General features: G+C 44.2%; 1 protein-coding gene across 5 annotated transcripts in view; it reads left to right on the forward strand.

Annotated features, from left to right (window-relative positions):
- Positions 1–21,816, forward strand: part of LOC127053391 (VPS10 domain-containing receptor SorCS1-like) — a 481,836-nt gene that overhangs the window by 173,104 nt on the left and 286,916 nt on the right. For all 5 annotated transcript variants that reach the window (XR_007775021.1, XR_007775022.1, XM_050957982.1 and 2 more), the window contains one exon: positions 14,240–14,339. Coding sequence is in view for 2 of the 5 variants with exons in the window: in XM_050957982.1 (XP_050813939.1) it covers positions 14,240–14,339 (100 nt within the window). In the remaining 3 variants the exon portion in view is untranslated. The remainder of the gene's footprint in view (positions 1–14,239; positions 14,340–21,816) is intronic.

Raw genomic sequence — 21,816 nt, forward strand, 5'->3', positions numbered from 1 at the left:
TGGACATTGCCATCAATTAGAAAGCAAATACTTTAGTTATTATTGTCCCCCAAACCTAGCTATTAATGTGATTTATAGCTGGACTGGGGTTGAAGTGGGGAAGCAAAACACGAAAAGAAACTCCTTTAATGCACAAGTGCTTAGCAACCTGACTGCAATGATATAGACATTCCCAGGGTAAACAGTATGGTCATGTGAAATCATTAATCTGTGTTTTCTTGGAAGCGTGTAGCCTACTGGGCTCTCGAAGGCTTGTTTAAATGCAATTTTAAAGATGAAGAATTAGGGACCCAATCCAGAGTCCACTGAAGTCAGTGGGAGTCTTTGTGTTGACCTCCATAGGCATAGAATCGGCTGGCCCAAAAGCTGTATTGTCTTTCGATGTTGCAATGGTAGCGCAAATCCTGCAATGACAGGTGTGCTAGAATGGTGATGGATGGATGGATGGTGGAAAATTGGCTCCATAGGTCCCAGCAGGAGTCGCAAAGACCTATATGGCATTGGCTTCCTTTCCTTGAAGGAATGCATTATAAGGTTGTATCATTCGGTAGCCACTCATGCATGTGATTAAATAAAGCACTGGATGTGCTCAGAAGGGGATTGTACCAGTGTATATTTAGAATACACAAGTGGTGGTTGCCCTCACACACAAGTGGACAGAAACAAAGCCAGGAAGATGGGCAAGGAAATCCACTAGACCTTGACAGCGAATAGGAAGAACCCATGGGATGGAGAAAATGGTTAGAGCCAGTTTAATAAAATTCACAACTTTTTTTTTCCTTTCCGTTTTTAACATAATTTCCAAGCATTTTGTAGCTGCATTTTCTTTAGTTTTGAGGATCATGTTTCCAGCCTCACGCAAACGAGGAGGCACGCTGATTCCTCGGAGGACTTGATGCAGCGCTGCTGAGCTCTGTCAGCCTGGTTGCAGAAGATGCAGAAACAAACATATTAGCATTTCAGCCTGTTCATAGCAGGGGGGTTGGTGCAGGCCTTTAGCTACACACTTGGAAGTATTGGCTGAACCAGCCCTCCCAGTGCGCAGCAGAACTTTAAAACAGAAAGTGAAGGATAATTTTCCTCCTGAAAAAGAGGGATTTAGCAAGGCAGAAACATACCCCAGAATGGAATTTGGCCAGAGCGCCTGGATTGACATCCCTGCTCTTACAAAGAGTGGTGTGTAGCCTCTTTTGTGACTGAGTGATTAGGGCAGGGGTAGAACTTCTCATTCAGAAGGTGAGCAAGATATGTCTAAAAGAACAGCTACCCTGAGTGTTGCACACTGACAGCAGGGTTCTTTGTGGAAGCAGCTGCTTGAGAGCCAGGGAAAGCTCTGAGCTATGTCACCTAGTCGTTCCGTCTCACTCCATTTTCACACGGGTGTAACACCACTGAATTAATTGGAGATGCTCCAGATTTACACCAGTGGATGTGAGATCAGAATCTGACCCCGGATCACAAGGGGAGTTGAGGGTACGGTATCTGAATACCAATTTTATGAACTACTGGTGTCTTGTGTTCACCAGCTCTAGCCTACAGGCAAGATAAGTCATTGTACAATGGATGAAGGAAAATCTTTGTTCAATGACACAGGCCAGATATTCAGCAGAATGAGAGGAGAAGTAAAGGGAATGAAAAGTGATTCACTCCTACCAAATCTAGGTTTGACATTTTCTGTGTGAAATTTTCCATTTTTTCTCAATTTTTAATTTGCAAATCCTCGGAGCCAGGTGGGAAGAAAGCCTGTCTTTGCAATGTGATGAAATGTTATTTCTATTGAGAAAGACAGGGACATCAGAACCAGGTGTAAAAGAGCCCATTAAATCACAGCTTGCGAGGCTCGTACAATAGACGGCCGGATTGTTAAACACGGAGGCTTTAAATGAGTTCTGCTGCCTTGTGGCCAATTTGATGAGATGAGGGAGGGACTTGAAGTGACCTGATAGAGGGATGCACATGTTTCATCAAAGCTACCAGCACTGCCTGAGTAACTGAAGACAGTGCTTCCACCTCTCTATCCTGCTTTGGTACGGGGATGAGATTGAAGAGGGGAGAACCTCTTCCCCTCTCTATAAGGCAGGGCAGCAAATCTAGCATTCAACAGAGTAGTAGGCAGAGACCTACTGCCCAGGGTTGCCACCAGGGTATTGGCTTGTGAGTGTGGTCAGACCCCTGGTGCTTTTACTGCATGTGTTGTGGCTAGCAGCTTTGATTAGGGGCCGGTGCAGTAGGCTGCTTCTTTGTGGGATATCTGTGCGGTGCACTCCTCCACGTATTAACCCTCCTGTCCCTGAGCTACCCTGGTTTGCTGTGGTGGGACCATTCTAGCCCTCTTTGTGGCTGACTCAGTTTCCTTTGCCCACCCCCAATGTAGCTAAGATTGTTTGCTCTCTGTTCTTAGCTGACAATAGGCCGTTCCCATGTGGGTTCTTTTTACCCACACAACTCTCAGGCTTCATCAGTCGAGTTGCTCCTCCACGATGGTTGGACCAGATGGTTCCCAGCCTCTGCATAGGTGTGGGTTGTGGAGAGGAGGTGACAGGTGCAGAAACCTCTCTCTTGCATCCTTGTTGGGGGGCAAATCCCCACAGCAGTCAGGAAGGGGTTAAAGAGCTCCTCTGGTCATGGTTAGCCCCCACCCACTGCAACTGTGGGGGTTGTCAAGCTTGGGAAGGGAGGATGCTTGAAAGGGAAGATCCTAGCTTAGGGAGGTAGAGAGCTCTGAAGCCAGGAGAGCTGGAGAGCAGGACTCCCCAGCCCCAGGGAGCAGGGTTTATTTACTGGGGAACCATGTGAGAGCTCTGACCACTCAAGTCCTCTGAGCAAGGCAAGGGTCTGGCTTTCCTTTTCTTGCCTTCATTATCTTTTGAGAGCCCTAGGACTCAACCCTGTTGGTTTGAATACATGAGGGGTAGGTGCCCAGACCCCTTACTGGGAACTGCGTTCCCCTGATGCACTGTGGGACTGCAGGAACCCTGCCTCTTCTGGGCTGCAGAAGTATGTTGCCTTTTTCATTTGGACTTCTTGGCACCCCTGGAAGAAGGGCAGACTTCCTCAGAGGCACTTACCGTCAACCAGGGAAGGATGTCCAGGATAAGAGAGGTACCCAGCCTTGCCCCAAGGGGGCAGCAGACAGGTATAACCTGTCACACCCCCCACCCCACCACCACCACTGTCGTTGTTAAAGTATCAATCCCTACACTTCTCTCAACATCAGGGATTACTCCCAGCAAAAGCCCTGGGGCTTAAGCCTAGCCGGGGCAGTGCACCCACACTGGCCAGCAGAGCCAGGAGCATGCTGCACCTTTGGAAGGCATTGGTCAGCATGTGCACTAGCTCTGTGTACTTGGGAACCCTAGCACGGCTTGTGTTTCTGTAATCTCCCCCTGAATTTACCCTCGATACAGGGCGTTGGCTGTCGCACCCGAATGAATCCATAGGGTTCTATTCAGCATTTCTTACTGTCTCAGAAGCCTGTTGGGGCTGTGTTTGCATGAGGAGAAAAGAGCATTGCCAAGGCCCCATCATGAGAAGGGCTAAGTACATGCCGCGAAACCCCACATGCTTTCCTGGCAGCGTCCTCTGAAGCATGTGATTCAGAACGATAAGTAAGATAGTTCTGAGGTTTTATCACCCTGATTGTGCACAGAGACGTGCATTTATTTTGCATGTTTCATTTTCCAAAGAGGACATCAGTGCAATGGTGATACTTCAGCGCATCTCGGTGCCATATGAACAGGGATACGCAGGCAACTCAGCAAACTTCATCCAGGCTCCCTGGCAAGGCTGGAAAATAAAGGGTTGCCGCCCCCCCCCCCCGCCCCAAATTGGCCAGGAGTCTACCGGAAACGGTATCAATCGCCAGTGACTATTGCAAGCAATCCGGGAGATTTTAACAGGTACAGTACAATTAATGATGTTAGGTCATGTTGGAAAAAAAAATCTCCTGGAATAGCTTCAGTCAGCGTTGGCAACCCTACCACTTCTGCAGTCACAAACTGGCAGTGAAACTGGTGCAGTTCTGTTCCCCATGCCGGGGACAGGCAGCGTTTGAGGCATGTATATCCCACATGGCGCTCGGCTCTGTTCAAGCCACCACAAAGCAGCTGCAAGAAGGCCAGGCTGGAGAAGGGTGAGGGCTGAAGAGTGAACTGCTCTGTGGCTTCTCATGACACGGGTGGATCAGCAGAGCCAAGTGCAGCCTGACTGGGAGGATTTCTTTTCCTCAAACTGCAGGCAGGGAAACTCCACGTCCTCTTATTATTAATTGCTATTGCAGAAGCACCAATCACAGACCTGGACCCCATTGTGTTAGGTGCTGTACAAACACACAACAAAAATATGGTCCCTGCTCCCAGTCAAGATAACCTACAGCCCAGCCCTTGGACAGGAGTATTCTGCTATAATGTGTCCTTTTTCCCACCTGCCGACTGCTTCAATCAAAAATGGAGAAGGATTTTGAGAGAGGTGAGTGTCAGCATTTTTATTCCTGGAAACTGCTTCAAATAAAAGTTGATTTAAAAAAATAATAAAAAGAGGAAATCAATGTGGGGAACAGTTTTTCTCAGCCCTAACAATGTCTAGTTTCCACAGTTTTATGGAAAAAGCCAAACATTTTACATTGTCTCCACCCTGGCCCCCTTGCTATAAAGCATTCAAGGAAGTTTTTGTAGGTGGGGAAACTTTATTTTATGCTGGAGAAAAGGCAGTTTTCCTAAGGGGAAAAACAAGTAAATTCACAACTTTGCCTGGAGTTGTCATTTCAGCACTTTAACTGAAAGAAAATTGCTGTCAACTGGAAATGGAATTGGAACCTGGGATCAAGAATGTCAAAAGTAGTTGCTTAAACGTGGTTTATAAGAGCCTGTATCCATGCACACAGCTAAGGAGAGCAAGGATGGCCCAATGGTTAGGGGTACTAGCTAGGGACTGGGGAGACTTATGATCAGTTTACTGCTCTGCCATTGTCCCTATCAACACTGCAGCTGGGAGTTCGCTGCCTAGCCTGGGTAGAGGTGTTCAAACTAGCTCATTAACAATAGCAGCGTGGACACTGCGGGACCGATGGGGGCTTGGACGCAGTGTGGATCCAAGCGTGGGTGGCCAGCCTGAGCCGCCGCCAGTGCTGCAACATCCGTATCACTACTTGTGGTGCAGTAGCTCAAGCCGATCCAGTGCCAGTCTATGCAGGCTGGGAAGCTTGCTGCCAGCAGCATTGTAGACAGACCTTCTGTGACCAATCACTTAGCTTCTCTGTGCCTCAGTTCCTAATCTGTAAAATGGGAATAATAGCACAGGCCTGCCTCATGGGCATGTGTTGGGAAGATAAATGCATTCAAGAGTGTGAGGTGCTCAGATACTGTGGGAGTGGGGAGCATACAAGTAAGGTTTCATCCTCAGAGAGTTTTGAACTCTGTGTGGGTCCTAGTGAGCAAGTCTCTGCCCCTGCCCACCTCCCCCCTTTAACTCGAGCCTGTTAAAAGTTAATTTCAACCTTTCAGACTAAATTTGCGATGTTTTAATGGTGGAATTTAAGCCATGCCCCTTAAATATAGACATTTAAATGATGCTATCTAATTGTTGGAGCTGTCAGGGCGGATAATAAAACCACCCTCTTGAGCAAATCTCTTTGAAGGTAATAAAACTTTGAACTGGTTTCTCTGTAGCCTGCAAGTTAGCCCATGTTTGAATGAATGACCACGGAGAAAGCCAGCTGAGAGACAGTACTTGAGTGTGTGGGAAGGGCAAAGGGCCTGTGCTGTGAGCCATGAAGGCATAAATACAAAGCCAGGCTAATCCCAAACGGAGAGGCTTAGGACAGAGTGAAGAAGGCACTGACAGAATGAGTTCAGTACTGAGGGGGCCAGGCTGTTCAGTGGAATAAAGTAAAGAATATCAGTTATTCATATAAACAAAAGTAAAACTACTTAGCTTCTGTCTTAAAGACAATGGAGTAAAATTGCAAAAGTGCTCAACTCTGGCCTAATTCTGCTCCCATTGCAATCAGTAATAATTCCTAGCTCTTTAATCTCAAAGCTCTTTACAAAGGAGGTTGGTATCATTATCTCCATGTCATAGATGAGGACACTGAGACAGAGAGAGGCCAAGTGGCTTGCCCAGGGTCACCCAGCAGGCCAGTGGCAGACCCAAGAATAGAACCCGAATCACAGATGAGTGCTTTCTCCACCAGAGCACAGTGCTTCCCAATGGGAGTTGACTTCCAGCCAAGTGGTGTATGTGCACGCCCATTGACTTCAATAGGACATCTCATGGGCTAGAGTGCTTAGCCCTTTGCAGGATCAAGTCCACAGGAAAACATCAGAGATTTCCTGGAAGCTAAACTGATTACTAGGAGAGAGGATGGGATCTAGGGCCTATGGAAGCTTTTCTGGAAATGCATTTGTCTCCATGAGCAGAACTGGGGCGAATTTAAGGGTTTGAATAGTTGGACGATGATGTAAAGAAGCAGGGTTTAAATGTGTTAGGTAAGGGACAGTGGTTATACAGAAAGACTTGACTCCATCTAAATCAAATTGAAGCCATTGTCTCTGAAAGCATGCTAGGACAGGGGCTTTTATTTAAAGAAGCTTGGGTGTAAAGGAACATTGAGATTAGACAAGATCATGTGCTGGAGGTGTCACTCAGGCAAAAGTAGCTAATAAAAGATAGGTGAGAAATTGCAGTTGAACTCTGAGGAGGAAATTAAGATCAGAAGAGGCTGAGATCCTGGACAAGTAACAGGGTTACGGACAAAGGAGTTAAATCAAAGTAGGCACAAGGCCAAAAGGAAAAGCTCTAAATGGTCAGATAGCAGTGTGCGAAGCTTAATAGCAAAATGCGATGAACGAAAATGCCTAGCAGTGGAAGAGGACCTTGAGATAAGCTTTTGTGAAATGGGTTGAATGACAAAAAAGATCAGTGGGATACTGGGATACCAGGCTATAAACAATACAGGAAAGACCAATTCAGCTGAAGGGATGGGAGACCAGTATTGTACCTAAAAGGATCCCTCAGGGCATGTCTACACTGTGATAAAAGACTTGTGGCTGGCCCAGGTCAGCCGACTTGGGCTTGAGCTGCAGGGTTATGAAACTGCGCTGTAGATGTTCAGGGTTGGGCGAGAGCCTAGGGTCTGAGACGGCACAAAGAGCCGTGGGGGAGGGCACTTAAAATCCAGGCTGTCTCCTCTGCCAGCTCCAGTGTTCTTTGTCGCAAGGCACAGACAGCTGGTTCATAACAATGTCACGATTCCTTTATTCAAACTTTACAAACACAGCTATGAGAGCTGCTGTGCCTGCCACACCCTGTTCTGACCCGGCAGAGAAGTGCCCTGTCTTCCCAATGCCAGCCACATTGCTGCTGAAAAGGGTTTTAGGTTCGCTCCTGAGCTGGTGTAAATCTGTGTAAGATCCATAGTAACCGGGTGAAATGCTGTGGCCTGTGTCATACAGGAGGTCAAACTAGATGATCTAATAGTCTCTTTAGGCCTTAAAATCAGGGGCATGATTTATTATAGGACAAAGGGAACAGTTGACCCCCTCTTCTGACTTTCCCTAGCTCTTTGTCAGCTCTTGCTGTAGTGTCTACCCTGGGCTTGAGGGGGTCACTGTGTGGCACACTGCGGGCCCTAATCACTGTATTGTCAGCACTGCCCTCTCTCCTCAGCAGCTGGACAGGCAGCAATTGTGCAGCTTACCCTGGAGCAAAGCGGGTCCTGATCCCTGTCCTAGGCTGCCCCCCCACCCCCATACTCCCTAGGATAGGACTGGCACACACATCCCTCCCCCACTTTGGGATGGGACTGGCCTGCTAATCCCACCCATGGACAGTCATGGATGGGGAGGCAGATACTAAGATGCTGATACAAGGAGACTTCCTCCCAAGAATTTTTCTGAAATGATGCCCTGCTTAAAATCTATGAATGTAGCCTGCTGTGAGCACAAATTTGACCGGAGTCAAAGCAGCAACTAGAACAAAAAATAAATTACAAAACCAAATAGAAATATGAATCATTTCATGATTTTAAAAAGAAATCAAGCAGGAAAATAAAACAGCATTGTGTCAATGCACAAGAACCCGAAAATTAAACCAGTCTGTTTCATCACTCAAGTGGAGCAAAGCGGGGGATACCCCCCCCAGCATAAGGGTATCAAGTACATTAAATGTTTTAAAAGAATCTTTTTATTCGATGCTTTGAGTTGTTAGCAAGGAATTTTGCGTGTCTTAATATAAGCTTTATTTTATTCTATTCTGATGGTGTCCCTTTTCAGGACTCTGGACAAACTGCTAGGCTGTCAGAGGAGAAATTGATAATATTTATATGGGCCAGAATCAAGTACAGTTTATTTCTCTTGTTCAAGTGCCCCAGACAGACCTCCCTGCATGGCTGTGTGATGACTGGCCAACTTTCAAGTCTGCAGCAACTAAGGTAAAATAGAGAAATACAGGCAGCCCCTACGTTTCTGACACAAGCAAGTAAATAACAACTTATCAAGCAATATATTTAAACTATACATTTACGATGACAGGCTTCTGGATTTCAGTGCGCAATATTTAAGGCAGTAGAAGATAATTTCCTTAGGGTTCCTGTCACCGGCTGATGCTGATTGCCTATTCTGAAATAATGTGAGGAATGGATTGAGATATTCATGACAGTAGGTGGACTAATGGAATTCTGTGACTATTTAAAATGTGCAGGAGTTTGTTATAATACTGTAATAGAAATGTCACTTGCCCTGATGGGAGTAGGGAGGGAGGGGCAGGGGGAAAGCTGTCAATGAATAATAATGAAGTTATTTAAATGCCAACTTTCTCACAAACATTTTACAAAATATGAATTATTCTAGATGTTTTTAGCTAGTTTGGTCTTAATTTACACAGAGAAGTCAGATTCAGATCCTTTTGGATGTTTGGTGCTATTTAATTATTGTCGGGTCATTTGGCTGGGTAAAAATTAAAAGTGTCTTGCTGGCCGCATGCAAAAAATAAGTTTGATTTCAGATAAACATTAAAGAGTCTCATTCTAAATATACATTGGTACAAATCAGGACTGACTTCCCTGAAGCTAATGAAATTAGTATGGTGCAAAATGGGTGTCCGTCAGATCAGGAACAAGCCAAATACTCTGTCTCTGAATATTAAACTTTTACTATTGAATATCTGAATTCCAGTAGCAACTACTATGTGTTAGTGTAACCTGCAGTAAGGGCTTGTCTGCATGGGAAAGTTGCACTGCTTTAATTAAAGAGCTAAGTCTCCATCCAGCCTATGGTTGCCTGGTCAAAAAGGGACCCTGGCAGTTCCGGCCAGCACCGCTGACCGGGCCGTTAAAAGTTCAGTCAGTGGTACAGCAGGGCTAAGGCAGGCTCCCTGCCTGTTGTGGCTCTGTGTGGCTCCCAGAAGCAGCGGCTTGTGCCCCCTCCAGCTCCCAGGCGTAGGAGCAGGCTGGGGGCTCTGTGCTGCCCCATCCCAAGCACCACCCCTTCAGCTCCCATTGGCCAGGAAATGTGGCCAATGAGAGCTGTAGGGGTGGTACTTGTGGATGGGGCAGCACGCAGAGCCACCTGGCTGTGCCTCTGCATAGAAGCCAGAGGGAGGATGTGCCACTGCTTCCGGCAGTCGCCTGAGGTAAGGGCTGCCCAGAGCCTGCACCCCTGACCCCCTCCAATACTCCGACCTCCTGCCCCAGCCCTGATCCCCCTCCCACCCGCTGAACCCCTCACTCCCAGCCTAGAGCCACCTCCTGCATCCCAAACTGCTCAGCCCCATCCCAAAGCCTGCACCCCTGCCGGAGCCCTCACACCCCCACACCCCAACCCACTGCCTCAGCCCCGAGCTCTCTTCTGTACCCTGAACTCCTCATTTCTGACCCCACCCAGGAGCCTGCACCCCCAGACAGAGCCCTCATCCCCTCCCGCACCCCAACCCCCCTGAGCTAGCCCTGTGAAAATGAACAATTGAATGACGGTGGGGAGTATGAGCGACAGGGGAGGATGGAGTGAGCAGGGAGGCCTTGGAGGAGGGCTGGGGGTGGGGCAAGGGTGTTTGGTTTTGTGTGAGTAGCAAATTGGCAACCCTAATCCTGCCGACCCCCTCAAAAACCACAATGCCCCTTCTGTTGAAGTCCGTGGGAGTCTTGAACTGCTTGCAATGCCTCCATTCTATCTGTCCCGTAAGCAAATGGAAGGTTTTATTCTCCATGGCTACCATTCCAGCTCTCCTGCACACCTACATAGTAAGGGGAATATGGAGCCTTGACAATAGTGGCCTCCTCTGGGCAGGGATAGAGCAGCCGCATCCCAAGAGCTTATCCAGGCACACTGAACATTTCAAACATGGAATAAAGCACTGCCTTCTCAGGATGCAGGTGGCAGTCTTGACCGCCATTCAGTGCTGCAGAGGTCAAAATATGCTCCAGTTCAGTCTGTTATTTAAGCATGTGGGTACTGTTAAGCATGTGAGTTGTCCAGATAGAGTTAATCAAATATTATTTACCATTTTCCTCCCAGTCAACAAAATGGCTTTTTAACAAAAGAGAAAGTTTTTTGACAATTAATGCTTTTTGTCATAATTTCAACCGCAAAAGCCCCAAACAAAACCCTTTTTGTTTTCCAATGTAAACTTGAAACATGTTGTCTTCCAAGCTTTTTGCAGAAGATCATATTTTTTTCTGAGCAGCTTTAGTCAGTGAGTCTACTGTTGCGTTTAAATTTATGCATGTGTTTAAATACAATGTTCACTTGGAACCGTGGTTTTTATATAATTTAAATATTGCAGTAAAGAAAGAAAGCCTTGTTTTTCTGCCCATGGCTAATTCTTCTGTAACTGCAGTTGGTCCATTTTTTCCCATTAGAACAGTTTTCTGTAGAAAATGCTGATTCAGCTAAATCAAAACATTCTATGGGGATGTATCCATGTTGATGAATTTTTTGATAGAAAATTATTGAAAAAATTCATTTTGATAAGGTTGAAGCATCTTGTTTTGACTTTCATTTTGCTTCTGTTATAGTGTAACAAGGGGAAACAATACAGTCAACGTGAAAAGTTCTGTCCATATAGACAAGAAACATTTAGACAAAGTCAAAAGAAGTTTCTGTTTTTCTGATATATAATTTTTGTTCCACATGAAATTTTGAATGTTCATGTTGACTTGGGAATGAAGAAAAAAATCAGGATTTCCAGCAAAACAGAATTCTAGGTTCTGACCAGCTCTGTATGTACACCTCTACCCCGATATAATGCAACTCAATATAAAACGAATTTGGATATAACGCGGTAAAGCAGTGCTCCGGGGGTGGGGGCAGGGCTGTGCACTCCAGCGGCTCAAATCAAGTTTGATATAATGCGGTTTCACCTATAACGCGGTAAGATTTTTTGGCTCCTGAGGACAGCATTATATCAAGGTAGGAGTGTACTATTTAGTACATGTATAGAAAAGAAGGGCAGCATTCAAATGGCATGAGAGGAACAGGAAAAAACAGATGCAAATAAGATACATCTAGCTATGTTTTTTGGAGTGTGTGATTATTAGTCACTTAGGGCAGAATCACGAAAAGCGTGGATTATGGATAAGATTGAAATCAGATGCTAGCTCCTTTGATCACTTGCATATTTGTTCATCTGCAAAACATCTTGTTTTTTTCCCCAAGCTTTCTACTATTTCTAGTGCTGTTATAGATGTTGACAGAAGCACTCTCTTCCATCTGTAGATAATGTTACCTTATAAATAAAGCCATGAATGCAAAATAATTGTCTGGAGAGTCAGAAAAAATGGCTAGTAATTCTGAATATAAGATTATTACTTACAATAGACTTGAAACATCTGTTTCATGGTTGGTTTTTTGTTTTGTCTTGTTTTGCTGTGTGGCTTTTTGTTTTTAATATCTTTATAATAAAATGTATGCAGTGAATTCTCCTGGCAATTTTCCTGGCGCCACTCTATCAAAATAAATGAGATTACATTAGTGCAATTAAAGAGAGACATTAACCCATTATTCAATATACAGATTCCTAACACTCTGAACCAAATTCTGCCCTTTGGTAACTTGTACTCTTTCATCTTTACTGATAATCTCAGTTTAAATAGAAGCAGAATGTGGTGCCACACACAGTGCGACAGAAATATCAATAAAGAGCATATGCAAATCTTGGCCACGGGGACGCAGTGTTAAGAAATGGCTAGTGTAACAGATGGAAGCCAGGAGTTCAGGATTCTGTTGTACTCTACCTACTGTGTATGGCTCCCAGCACCATAACATTACAGCATCTCCCATACGTTCAAAAGTAGAACTAACAGTAATGATACCCCTCTTTCTTCCTTCTCAGCCCATAGGCGAAATCGTTTGTGTGAGGTGTGCATGTGTGAGAAAAGATCATAGATATATAAGTTTAGTCACTAACACGAGGTCATGGTCATGCTTATCTCTTTGTGGGAGTGCTAGTTTAGGCCCAGTTATCTCCTGTTGTCACAAGCCACCTCCGACTTGCCGATGGCATCATTGTTCTGGTGGAATGTTGCTGTCTTGGGAGTGCACAGTGATGGAGGATGGGGGAGTCTTTGGCCAATCCCGTGAAAGCTTTGAATCCAGCAAGCTTCATCTGGATTCTGTGAGGGAACAGTGTAGAGAGTGGTGCACTAGGGTAACATGCTTATGTTGACCTGGGTTGCTAAGCAGTGAAGAGGCTGCATTTTGTACCAGTTGGAGCTTTTTTCTGGGTGTGTTGTTTAGTTAGAGCTAGTGGGAACAGTTTTGCCAGAATATACTGAACTGAAATGTTTTTCAGAGCGGTATCAATTTTGACAAAAAGAGAGAGAGAGACAGACAGACAGACAGAACACATATGCCTACTTGCTATGTAGCCTGGGGATTAGGACACTGATTAGGATGAAAAACTCTGCTATGAATCAGGCAGAGCAAAGACTTAGAACCTGGTTCTTCCACATCCCAGGACAGTGTTCTATCAAAATATAATTGCCTAATTAAGAAGCTTGTGTTTTGATCCCCAAACAGACACTTTGACACAATTCCGGTTTTTGCAAAAAAATATTTGAAAGGTTTTGTTTTCATTAAAATGTGGAATTAAAACAAATTTTGAAACCTTGAAGGTTGCTGTGAAATGGAATTGCCATCTTCTGGTCAGCCCTTGGTTTAATTCCTAGATATAATGAGATGTAATAGCCAAACCTGGAGATCATAGATGTTAGTAGCCAGGCATCAGAATGATGGGAAGCGATCTTCTGGCCCTCTGCAAATGGAAGTAGAAGTTTTTAGTGATACATCCATGCCTTACAATGACAACATTTGTGACAGTAGTGTGTTTGTTTTAAAGGCGCACGTTCTTCTTTTAAAATACTTATGCTTGTCCAGAAACCCGTTGCATTCTTCTGTGCTATATAGTCCCAACCAGAACTAAGTGTTCTTCCATCAGCTACCACATTCTTCTAGATACTAGTAGATAATTATTTTAAACAGGATCCACATAATGAATTGAATCTTTTGCTAATAATTGATCTCTGTTCCAGTCAAGCGTCAGAATAGAGTTCTTGGCTACATTAAACAGCCTTAAATGTTTTCTTTATTTGTGCTCTTTAAGAACAGATAGCTGATGTCTCTGTTGGCAACATTGATATCAAAGATACTTTCAAAAGAAGCACATCAATTTGTAGGGTTGTTAAGCTTTTTTTTTAACCATCCTCTTTTTTTTCTTTTCACACAACAAGCCCAACAAGAACTGTAATACTCATGTTGTTGGGCTTTCATAAAGGAAATCAGTGGCTTTCACTCTGAGAACACATTGTTTTTACTAAGCAACAGCACTTGGCCGCACCTGGAAAGGATGCAGTATCTTATGTAAAAAAAAAGAACTTGAGTGAGCTTATAATATACTGAAGTGGTAACTTAGCCCCTCGCTCTCAGTTATTTGGCATTTAACAATAATTATCATCATCTCCTCTTCTATTGAGAATTAATGTTTCTTATTGAACATGTTTATTTTAAAGTGCAGTGAGAAGATGCCGTTTTAATGTTTTCTAATCCGATTTAAATGCAAATGTTAACCACTCACATGATGCTGTGTGTACATAATTAAGCATCATTATATACTACATGAATCATTCAAAAAGCTCCAGAGAGCCATTCCACTATGTAAAACATAAGCCTTACACTGAAAAGCAGCCAAGTGGTTTGTGCCTTTTTTGATTAAGTATTTGTACTTATTAAAGCTCTCCTTTGATTTATAGGTCAATAGATTACGGGACAACATATGAGAAACTGAATGATAAGGTTGGCCTGAAGACTATTTTGAGCTACCTGTACGTCTGCCCAACCAACAAGCGCAAGGTAAGTGAGAATATGTTTGGCGTCTTGTTAATTTATGATATGACTTCTGCCTTGACTGGTTAATCTTCATCCATTCCCTAAATATTCATTACTGCTAATGTAAGTACTATGGACCAGATCCTGTGTTTGTGTAAATTGGCGTAGCTCTATTGAAGTAAATGCCGGTTTATAACCGCTGAGGATCTGGGGCTGTGATTTGTCTACAAGACATGGCTGGGCATAAAAGGTATCGCGCATCCAATCATATTTATACCTTGTGGCTGGAGATGATTTCATTGTTTAGAAGGGGAGAGACTCGTTAAGATGTTAGGATCTCTGGACGCCAGATTGCAGGTAAGGTTATTTGCCTTGAAAGTTCTCCCATTAGCCAGCTGAACAGGATCTGACAAAATCCTGAAGAGATTATGCTCCTAAAGCCCAAAAGGTTTTAATTAGGCAAGCACCCCACTGGGTTACAATTTAGTGAGAGTTTGTCATGCCGGCATGCTTGTAAAAGGCAGAGGCTACCTTTTCTTCTGTAAATTTCTGACGGGGTCTCTTGCTGTATGGAAGTACAAGGCACAGGATATGAAGAAGTAGGGTGATTATTGGGAATAATGTTCTGGATTGTCCCACACAGACCCCTGATTAAAGAGGACCCCCCAGGCAGAGTCTCCCTCAAATTCTGTATTAAGCAAGGTTTCAGCTGTCTCCATGGTACCATTCACCCCCTCTCTGCAGACCCTGCTGCCCCGTCTCAGCCTGTTGCGTGTGACCTTTTAGACTTCTTGTTTTTTGAGCCAAGGACTTCATTTTCCTCTGCACTTGAGAGGCATGAAACTGAGACAATGCATATGGATTGGGAATTTCCATGCAGTATACACAGGATATATGCCTGCATAAGAAAAAAGACCAGGAACACCAGCATTCTCAATCTTAAAGACTGGGAACAGTTGTTCAAGGATTGTTCATTTGGAGTGAAATTTTGCCCCTTGTGCAGAATGCCAGTACAAGGCTAGGTACCAAGAACTATTTAATCCCTTAGGACTTCTTCCTCCCACAGCACGGGTGATAAATTAGGGTGGGATCCTGTCTGTAGGGCGTAACTGGGATTTAAATATTGCATAGGCTTCTTGCTGGCCCTTTGCAAAGTAGCGAATTTCACCTTTATTACGTACTTGTGCTATAGTGAGGGACTGAAAGGTTGTATGTAGTAGTGGCAGAAATGATCATTTGGGTGATCTGGTTTGACTCCCTGCATTTTATATAACTGCCTTTCCCACAAATGACTTCTGTGACCTATTTTGTGCCATAGAGAAGTTACCATTGGCACCAGCTAAGTTCCCTTGAGGCAGCATGCGTTTCTGTCTTTTGAAAATATTCAGAGTTTTAAGTCTATGAATAGCTCTAGCGTGCTCGTTTGAGGTCTGACTCATCCATGTTTTGCATTCATCAACCACATTCTGGTTTTCCGCATTATACGTTGAATTGTCTGTCTGTGACTTGAGCACAGGGGGTAAACACCACTTCCAAATAAACAGAGAAGAATGATGGATATGAAGTTGACTTGAAACCCATACTTGCCCAGGATGTCCATGTAGTCTGAATAGAACCTCCATAGATACCAGTTTTTGTACAATGTGCCATTGATATTCCGGTAGATCTTACTCAGGTAACTTTTCATCCCCTAACTAAAATGGAATTTGCAAATTAAGGTCTAAATCCTGCAAACACATCCATACATGAGTAACTTTATGCACTGCGTCACCCCATGGATTTTAACGAGATTACACATGCAAGTAAAATTACTCATGTGAAGACATGTTTGCAGAACTGGGGCCTAATTCAGGTTATTTTAGTTTAAATGATCCTAGTTTCTATGCCTCATGGACAAGCTTGACAAGTGTACCATTAGCAGTACTTTTAGACTACATCTACACATGAAGGTGGCGGTGTGATTCCCAGCTCAAGCAGACATAATCACCCTAGCTGTCTTTGAGCTGGCATGCTCAAAATAGTCATGTAGCTTTGGAAGCATGGGCAGCTGTGAGCAGTGACATGGGCTATATGGTTGCCAGGTGTTTGGTTTTCGACTGGAACACCCAGTTAAAAAGGGACCCTGGTTGCTCTGGTCAGCACTGCTGACTGGGCTATTAAAAGTCTGACTGGTGATGCAGAGAGGAAAGCAGGTTCCCTGCCCACATCTTCATGGCTCCTAGGAAATAGCCGGCTTGTCTAGCTTTTAGGCAGAGGGGCAACCAGGGAGGGTTCATGCACTGCCCCTGTCCACAGGTGCCACCCCTGGCGCTAGCTCTGTAGCTCCCATTGGCTGAGAACCACAGCACACAGAGCTTCCCTGGTTGTGCCTCTGCCTAGGAGCTGGAGGGACATGTCGCCGCTTCCTGGGAGCAACCAGATGTCAGCGCCACCTGGTGCCCACATCCTGAACCCCACCCTACAACCTTGCCCTACCCCAGAGCCTGCACTGCCAGCCCAGAGCCTGTACCCCCTCCTATATCCCAACCCCCTGCCTCAGCCTGGTGAAAATGAGCGAGTGTGGGGGAGAGCTAGTGACAGGAGGGGGGATGGAGTGAGTGGGGGGGTGAGGCCTCAGGGAAGGGATGGGGCAAGAATGTTCAATTTGCTGCAATTAGACAGTTGGCAACCCTAATGGGCTACCCTCCCTGAGTACATACCCCTGGGATCCAGGCAGGTTTGTACTTGGGGTGGCTAGCCCAGGTTGCCACTCACCTCACTGTTCACATACAAAATGGGAAATGACTGCCAAGGAAGGAGTACTGCAGAAAGGGATCTGGGAGTCATAGTGGATTACAAGCTAAATATGAGTCAACAGTGTAACACTATTGCAAAAAAACCAAAGTTCATTCTGGGATGTATTAGCAGGAGTATTGTAAGCAAGACACGAGAAGTAATTCTTCTGCTCTACTCTGCGCTGATTAGGCCTCAATTGGAGTATTGTGTCCAGTTCTGGGGGCGACATTTCAGGAAAGATGTGAACAAATTGGAGATAGTTCAGAGAAGAGCAACAAAAATGATTAAATGTCTAGAAAACATGACCTATGAGGGAAGAGTGAATAAACTGGGTTTGTTTAGTCTGGAGAAGAGAAGACTGAGAGGGGACATGCAGTTTTCAAGTACATAAAAGGTTGTTACAAGGAGGAGGGAGAAAATTTGTTCTTCTTAACCTCCAAGGATAGGACAAGAAGCAATGGGCTTAAATTGCAGCAAGGGCAGTTTAGGTTGTACGTTAGGAAAAACTTCCTAACTGTTAGAGTGGTTAAGCACTGGAATAAATTGCCTAGGGAGTTTGTGGAATCTCCACCATTGGGGATTTTTAAGAGCAGGTTAGACAAACACCTGTCGGGGATGGTCTAGGTAATACTTAGTCCTGCCCTGAGTGTAGGGGACTGGACTAGATGACCTCTCAAGGTCCCTTCCAGTTCTATGATTCTACGCTACTATGGCTACCCTACTATTTTTAGCATGCTAACTCAATGAGAGTTAGCACAAGTATGGCTTTGTGAGTGGGGAATCACATCCCCAACTCCAAATGTAGGCCTAGCCTTTGTTCTGTATGTTTGCAGTAAGAGAGGTTTGAGTTAGATATTAGGGAAAACTTTCTAACTCTCAGGCTAGGTAATCACTGGAACAGGTTACCTAGGGAGGCTGTGGAATCCCTATCACTGGAGGTTTTTAAGAATAGGCTAGACAAACACTGGTTGAGGTGGTCTAAGTATACCTGGTCCTGCCTTAGAATGGATAGGAAGTGGGTGGACTAGATGACCTCTTGCAGTCCCATCCAGCCCTATTTTCTTATGAGTCTATGATTTTGATGTTTGGGACATGGTTGCTTTAAGAAGAATAGGGAAGGACAAGGCGGCTTTAGGGAGGAGAGATGCATGGAGCTTGGGATTTTGACAGCTGTTCTGTTAGTGCTGCAGGTGGTGTCTCTTTTGCAAGCTGTGTGAAAGCAAAATTGCTACTTGGATGCTGACCTTTGAGCTGTGCATGGATGCACAACAGGGGATTTAGGATGTAGAGAATCTCTCCTTCCTCACTCCAATGGACTGAGTGTTTGCATTGTTTGAGTGATTGCTGGAAGACCCAGAAAGAAGACTGATCTACCCTGGCTGCTGAAGAGCTACCTGATTAATGTAGGATACTTAACTAAATTGCTAAGATTTCAAAAAATCAGACTGGATAATGAGATCTTGATTTTAAAAAAAAAACACAGGCTTGTAGCTTTTCTAGTCCCACAAAGGAGTTCAACACAAATTATTGAATCTGAGTGCAGTACTTGGAGAGAGGCTGATGACTGACTGTTCTTGGACATTTAACGTAATGGAAGCAGAGAGGGGGGTCCTAGCCATTTAAATCACGATTTTGATTGTTAAATGGAAATGAAAAGAATGTTCAGCTACAGATAAATGGGGCTCTCAGGGTCGCCTTTTGAAATGCTGATAGATTTAAGAAACATGGTAGGACAATGAAGGTCTTTACAAATGGTGAGAAAATCAATAACGTTGACACAGCAGTATATTTGTGTACAATTTCTTTCCTTGCACCGTGATATTTTCCAATGAAATAGGCATTTGATATATGTAGAAAAGGATGTGCTTGAATAAAACCTGGATCTAGGCCCATTAAAAAGTTCTTTTGTGATATATTTTTTCCCCAAATGAGTTATCGCTGAGAAATAAAAATCTCATTGAATAATAAAATATTAATACTTTGCACTGGTATCATGAAAGTCCTCTGGTGGTCTCAAAGTGGGTCTGTTGCTGATTCTCCCTTGGAAACTTGAGCCAAGATTTTCAAAAGTTACTAGAGATTTTGGGCATCTCTACTTTGGTACGTTCAACTTGACATGCCTTTAAAAGGACCTGTTTTCAGAAGGTAGGTGCTTAAGATGAATTCTGAAAATCAGGGCCCATTGGAATTATTATTGACTTATTAACACAGGGTGCCACCATGACACCAAATCAGCCATAAATTCCTTTCTTAAATCCAAAGGCCAAATTATAGTTATACAATTTATTTTAAACATGTCTAAAAAGCCTAAATAATAAGCAGTTATTATTACCCATGCAGTAACAAATTCATAAGCTCTTGATTAAAATACAAAAGGTCTAGACCCAGAGTTGCTTAATCCCATGCTGACTAGCTCCAACTGGATAGGCAGGAACCAGTAATGAATACTTTTAAAAGGTTGTCTTCTGATACTCTTTAACAAACAAGTGATGTCATTGGCAATGGCTAGCTTTAGGTAAGAACCAGTCTGGGGCAGCTTGGGGTTGACCCTCTTCCTGGCCTTGAGTAGACATGATTTTATGAATGGGCTCCTTCTTTGTCAACATTGGTATGTCAAAGGTTACTACCAGTTCATCACAGATCAGCTCTTCTTTATTGTTAAACTAGTTAGAACTGTTCCTGATAATGAGAGGCTTCTCTTTTCTTATCAACCAAACTTTGAGCTCAGCATTTGCCCCAAAACTAATCTTGTCAGATGCCACATAAATTCAAAAATTAGAAGCAATCATTTTCAAGGCCTTGTTACATTTCCCCCCTTTATATTCAAAGGCTTTCCATGGCTGATAAAAACCTCTTTATTTTACTTAAACTGCAAAACACATCTACTTTCCTTTATTCCTACAGAGTCCAGTGCTTAATTTGTCATAAAAGAGGTGCTGGGGCTCAGGCAGATAGTTGCCAGGGCGCTAGCAATTTTTTAAACAATTTTCATAATTGATGTGGCAATCCCAGAGGTGCCGGAGCTATGAACTGCCAAGTCCACAGATGCTGGGGCTATGAATTGCCAAGCTTAGAGGTGCTGGGGCTGTGAACTGCAAAGCCCTGGCAGAAATTAAGCACTGAAGGGCCCCTCTAAAACATCTCAAGATGGAGGCACCTACAATCACTAGTCACGTCTGAAAATCTTGATGTAGTTGCACTTGGACTAACCTCTCGGAGAGATTGCTCAGGAATGGGATATTTGACACTGGGCAGTAGTTGGCTAGAACTGATGTATCGGGGTAGGGGGGTTTTTCAGTGTTGATTGGACTATTGTGTGTTTGAAGGAGGAAAGGAAGATTCCTTCTGTGGCCAATATGTTGGCTGTTTTTGTCAGGAGTGACATCAGTTGCTCTTGATTCCTTCACAAGCTAGTGGGGTGTGGGTTGGCCCATTCCTGCAGCTCTTAAGCCTCCAGGGACTCCGGGGTGTCTCCCCCCACCCCAGCACCCTCACTCTTGCTTTCCTCCTCCTCCTCCTCCCCTCACTCTGAAGTGTCCATCGTGGTCCTCGGAGTGGTGGTGGGGTCACCCCCAAGTATTGCGTCCAGCTCTTTGTAAAAACGGCAGGTCGTGGAGACAGCACCAGAGTGGCGGTTTCCCTCGTGGGCTTTGCAATAGGCACTCCGCAGCTCCTTCACTTTAACCCTGCACTGCAGAGCGTCGTGGTCATGGCCTCTTGATATCTGCCCATAGGTATCGTAATTCCTACGGCTGGAGCGCAGCTGGGACTGCACAGCTTGCTCCCCCCAAACACTTAAGCATCCAAAACTCCCACTGCTTTGTAACATGTGTGCAAAGCTTACAAGATTTGGACCAGGGTGTGTAGATCCACAGCATCTCAGGAATACCAAACACGGGCTGATGGTTTGTGCAAGTTTGTGTGATCTAAATTAGTTGTCCTACTTGTTAGTCAATACTAAGGAGTGGTGAACTGCTTCAGATAAATTCAGATCAAATACCAAATTGACCACCACGTTCTTCCCCAAAATTCAAACTGAGCCCGACAATTTTTGTTTTCTTTTTAAAGTTCTCAAGAGCCTCAGTACTGCTTGGATTTTGGGTGCCACCAGAAGCAAAAGTTAATTGGTGGCATACTAATAACTTTTCAGATCTGTGTGTGAATGAACGAGTGATGTGTCATTCTGGCTGGCCCACAAAGAAGATATAGTAGCTTCTGTTAGAAGGTGGAGAAGTTCTTCTTCACATCAAGTAACAAGGGCCTTCTCATTTTATGGTGGAAAGACTAGGGTTCTGGTCCCAGCTCCCATGGAGGAGATTTATGTAGTAATTGTATCTGATATGTGCTGGACCTACATTTATTACCCATTTTGCCATTGTTGTTCCTTTGCTAAAGCTTGACTATTGGGTGACAGGATTGCATGACCTCTGAATTACTGGTTTATAGGGAAGCATCAGCAGAGAGTAACGGAAGATGCAGCATGTTAGGGCAAAAGGGTATTTTTAAAGGATAGGGTTGACTTATCAAAAGCTGTATTCTTATCCTATAAAGCCCTGATCCAGCAAACGACTTAATCATATGTGTCAAGTTAAGCATACGGAGTAGTCTCATTGACTAAGAGAGCAAGAGAAAGAGAGTAATAGTTTAAAGCTATGTGAAATTTGTAGTAAAATACACAAACCCTTGCAACTGGACAGGTTTTGCATTTCCATGTGGAATGGAAATT

Source organism: Gopherus flavomarginatus, chromosome 6 (genome assembly GCF_025201925.1).
Source record: "Gopherus flavomarginatus isolate rGopFla2 chromosome 6, rGopFla2.mat.asm, whole genome shotgun sequence".
Lineage (NCBI taxonomy): Eukaryota > Metazoa > Chordata > Testudines > Testudinidae > Gopherus > Gopherus flavomarginatus.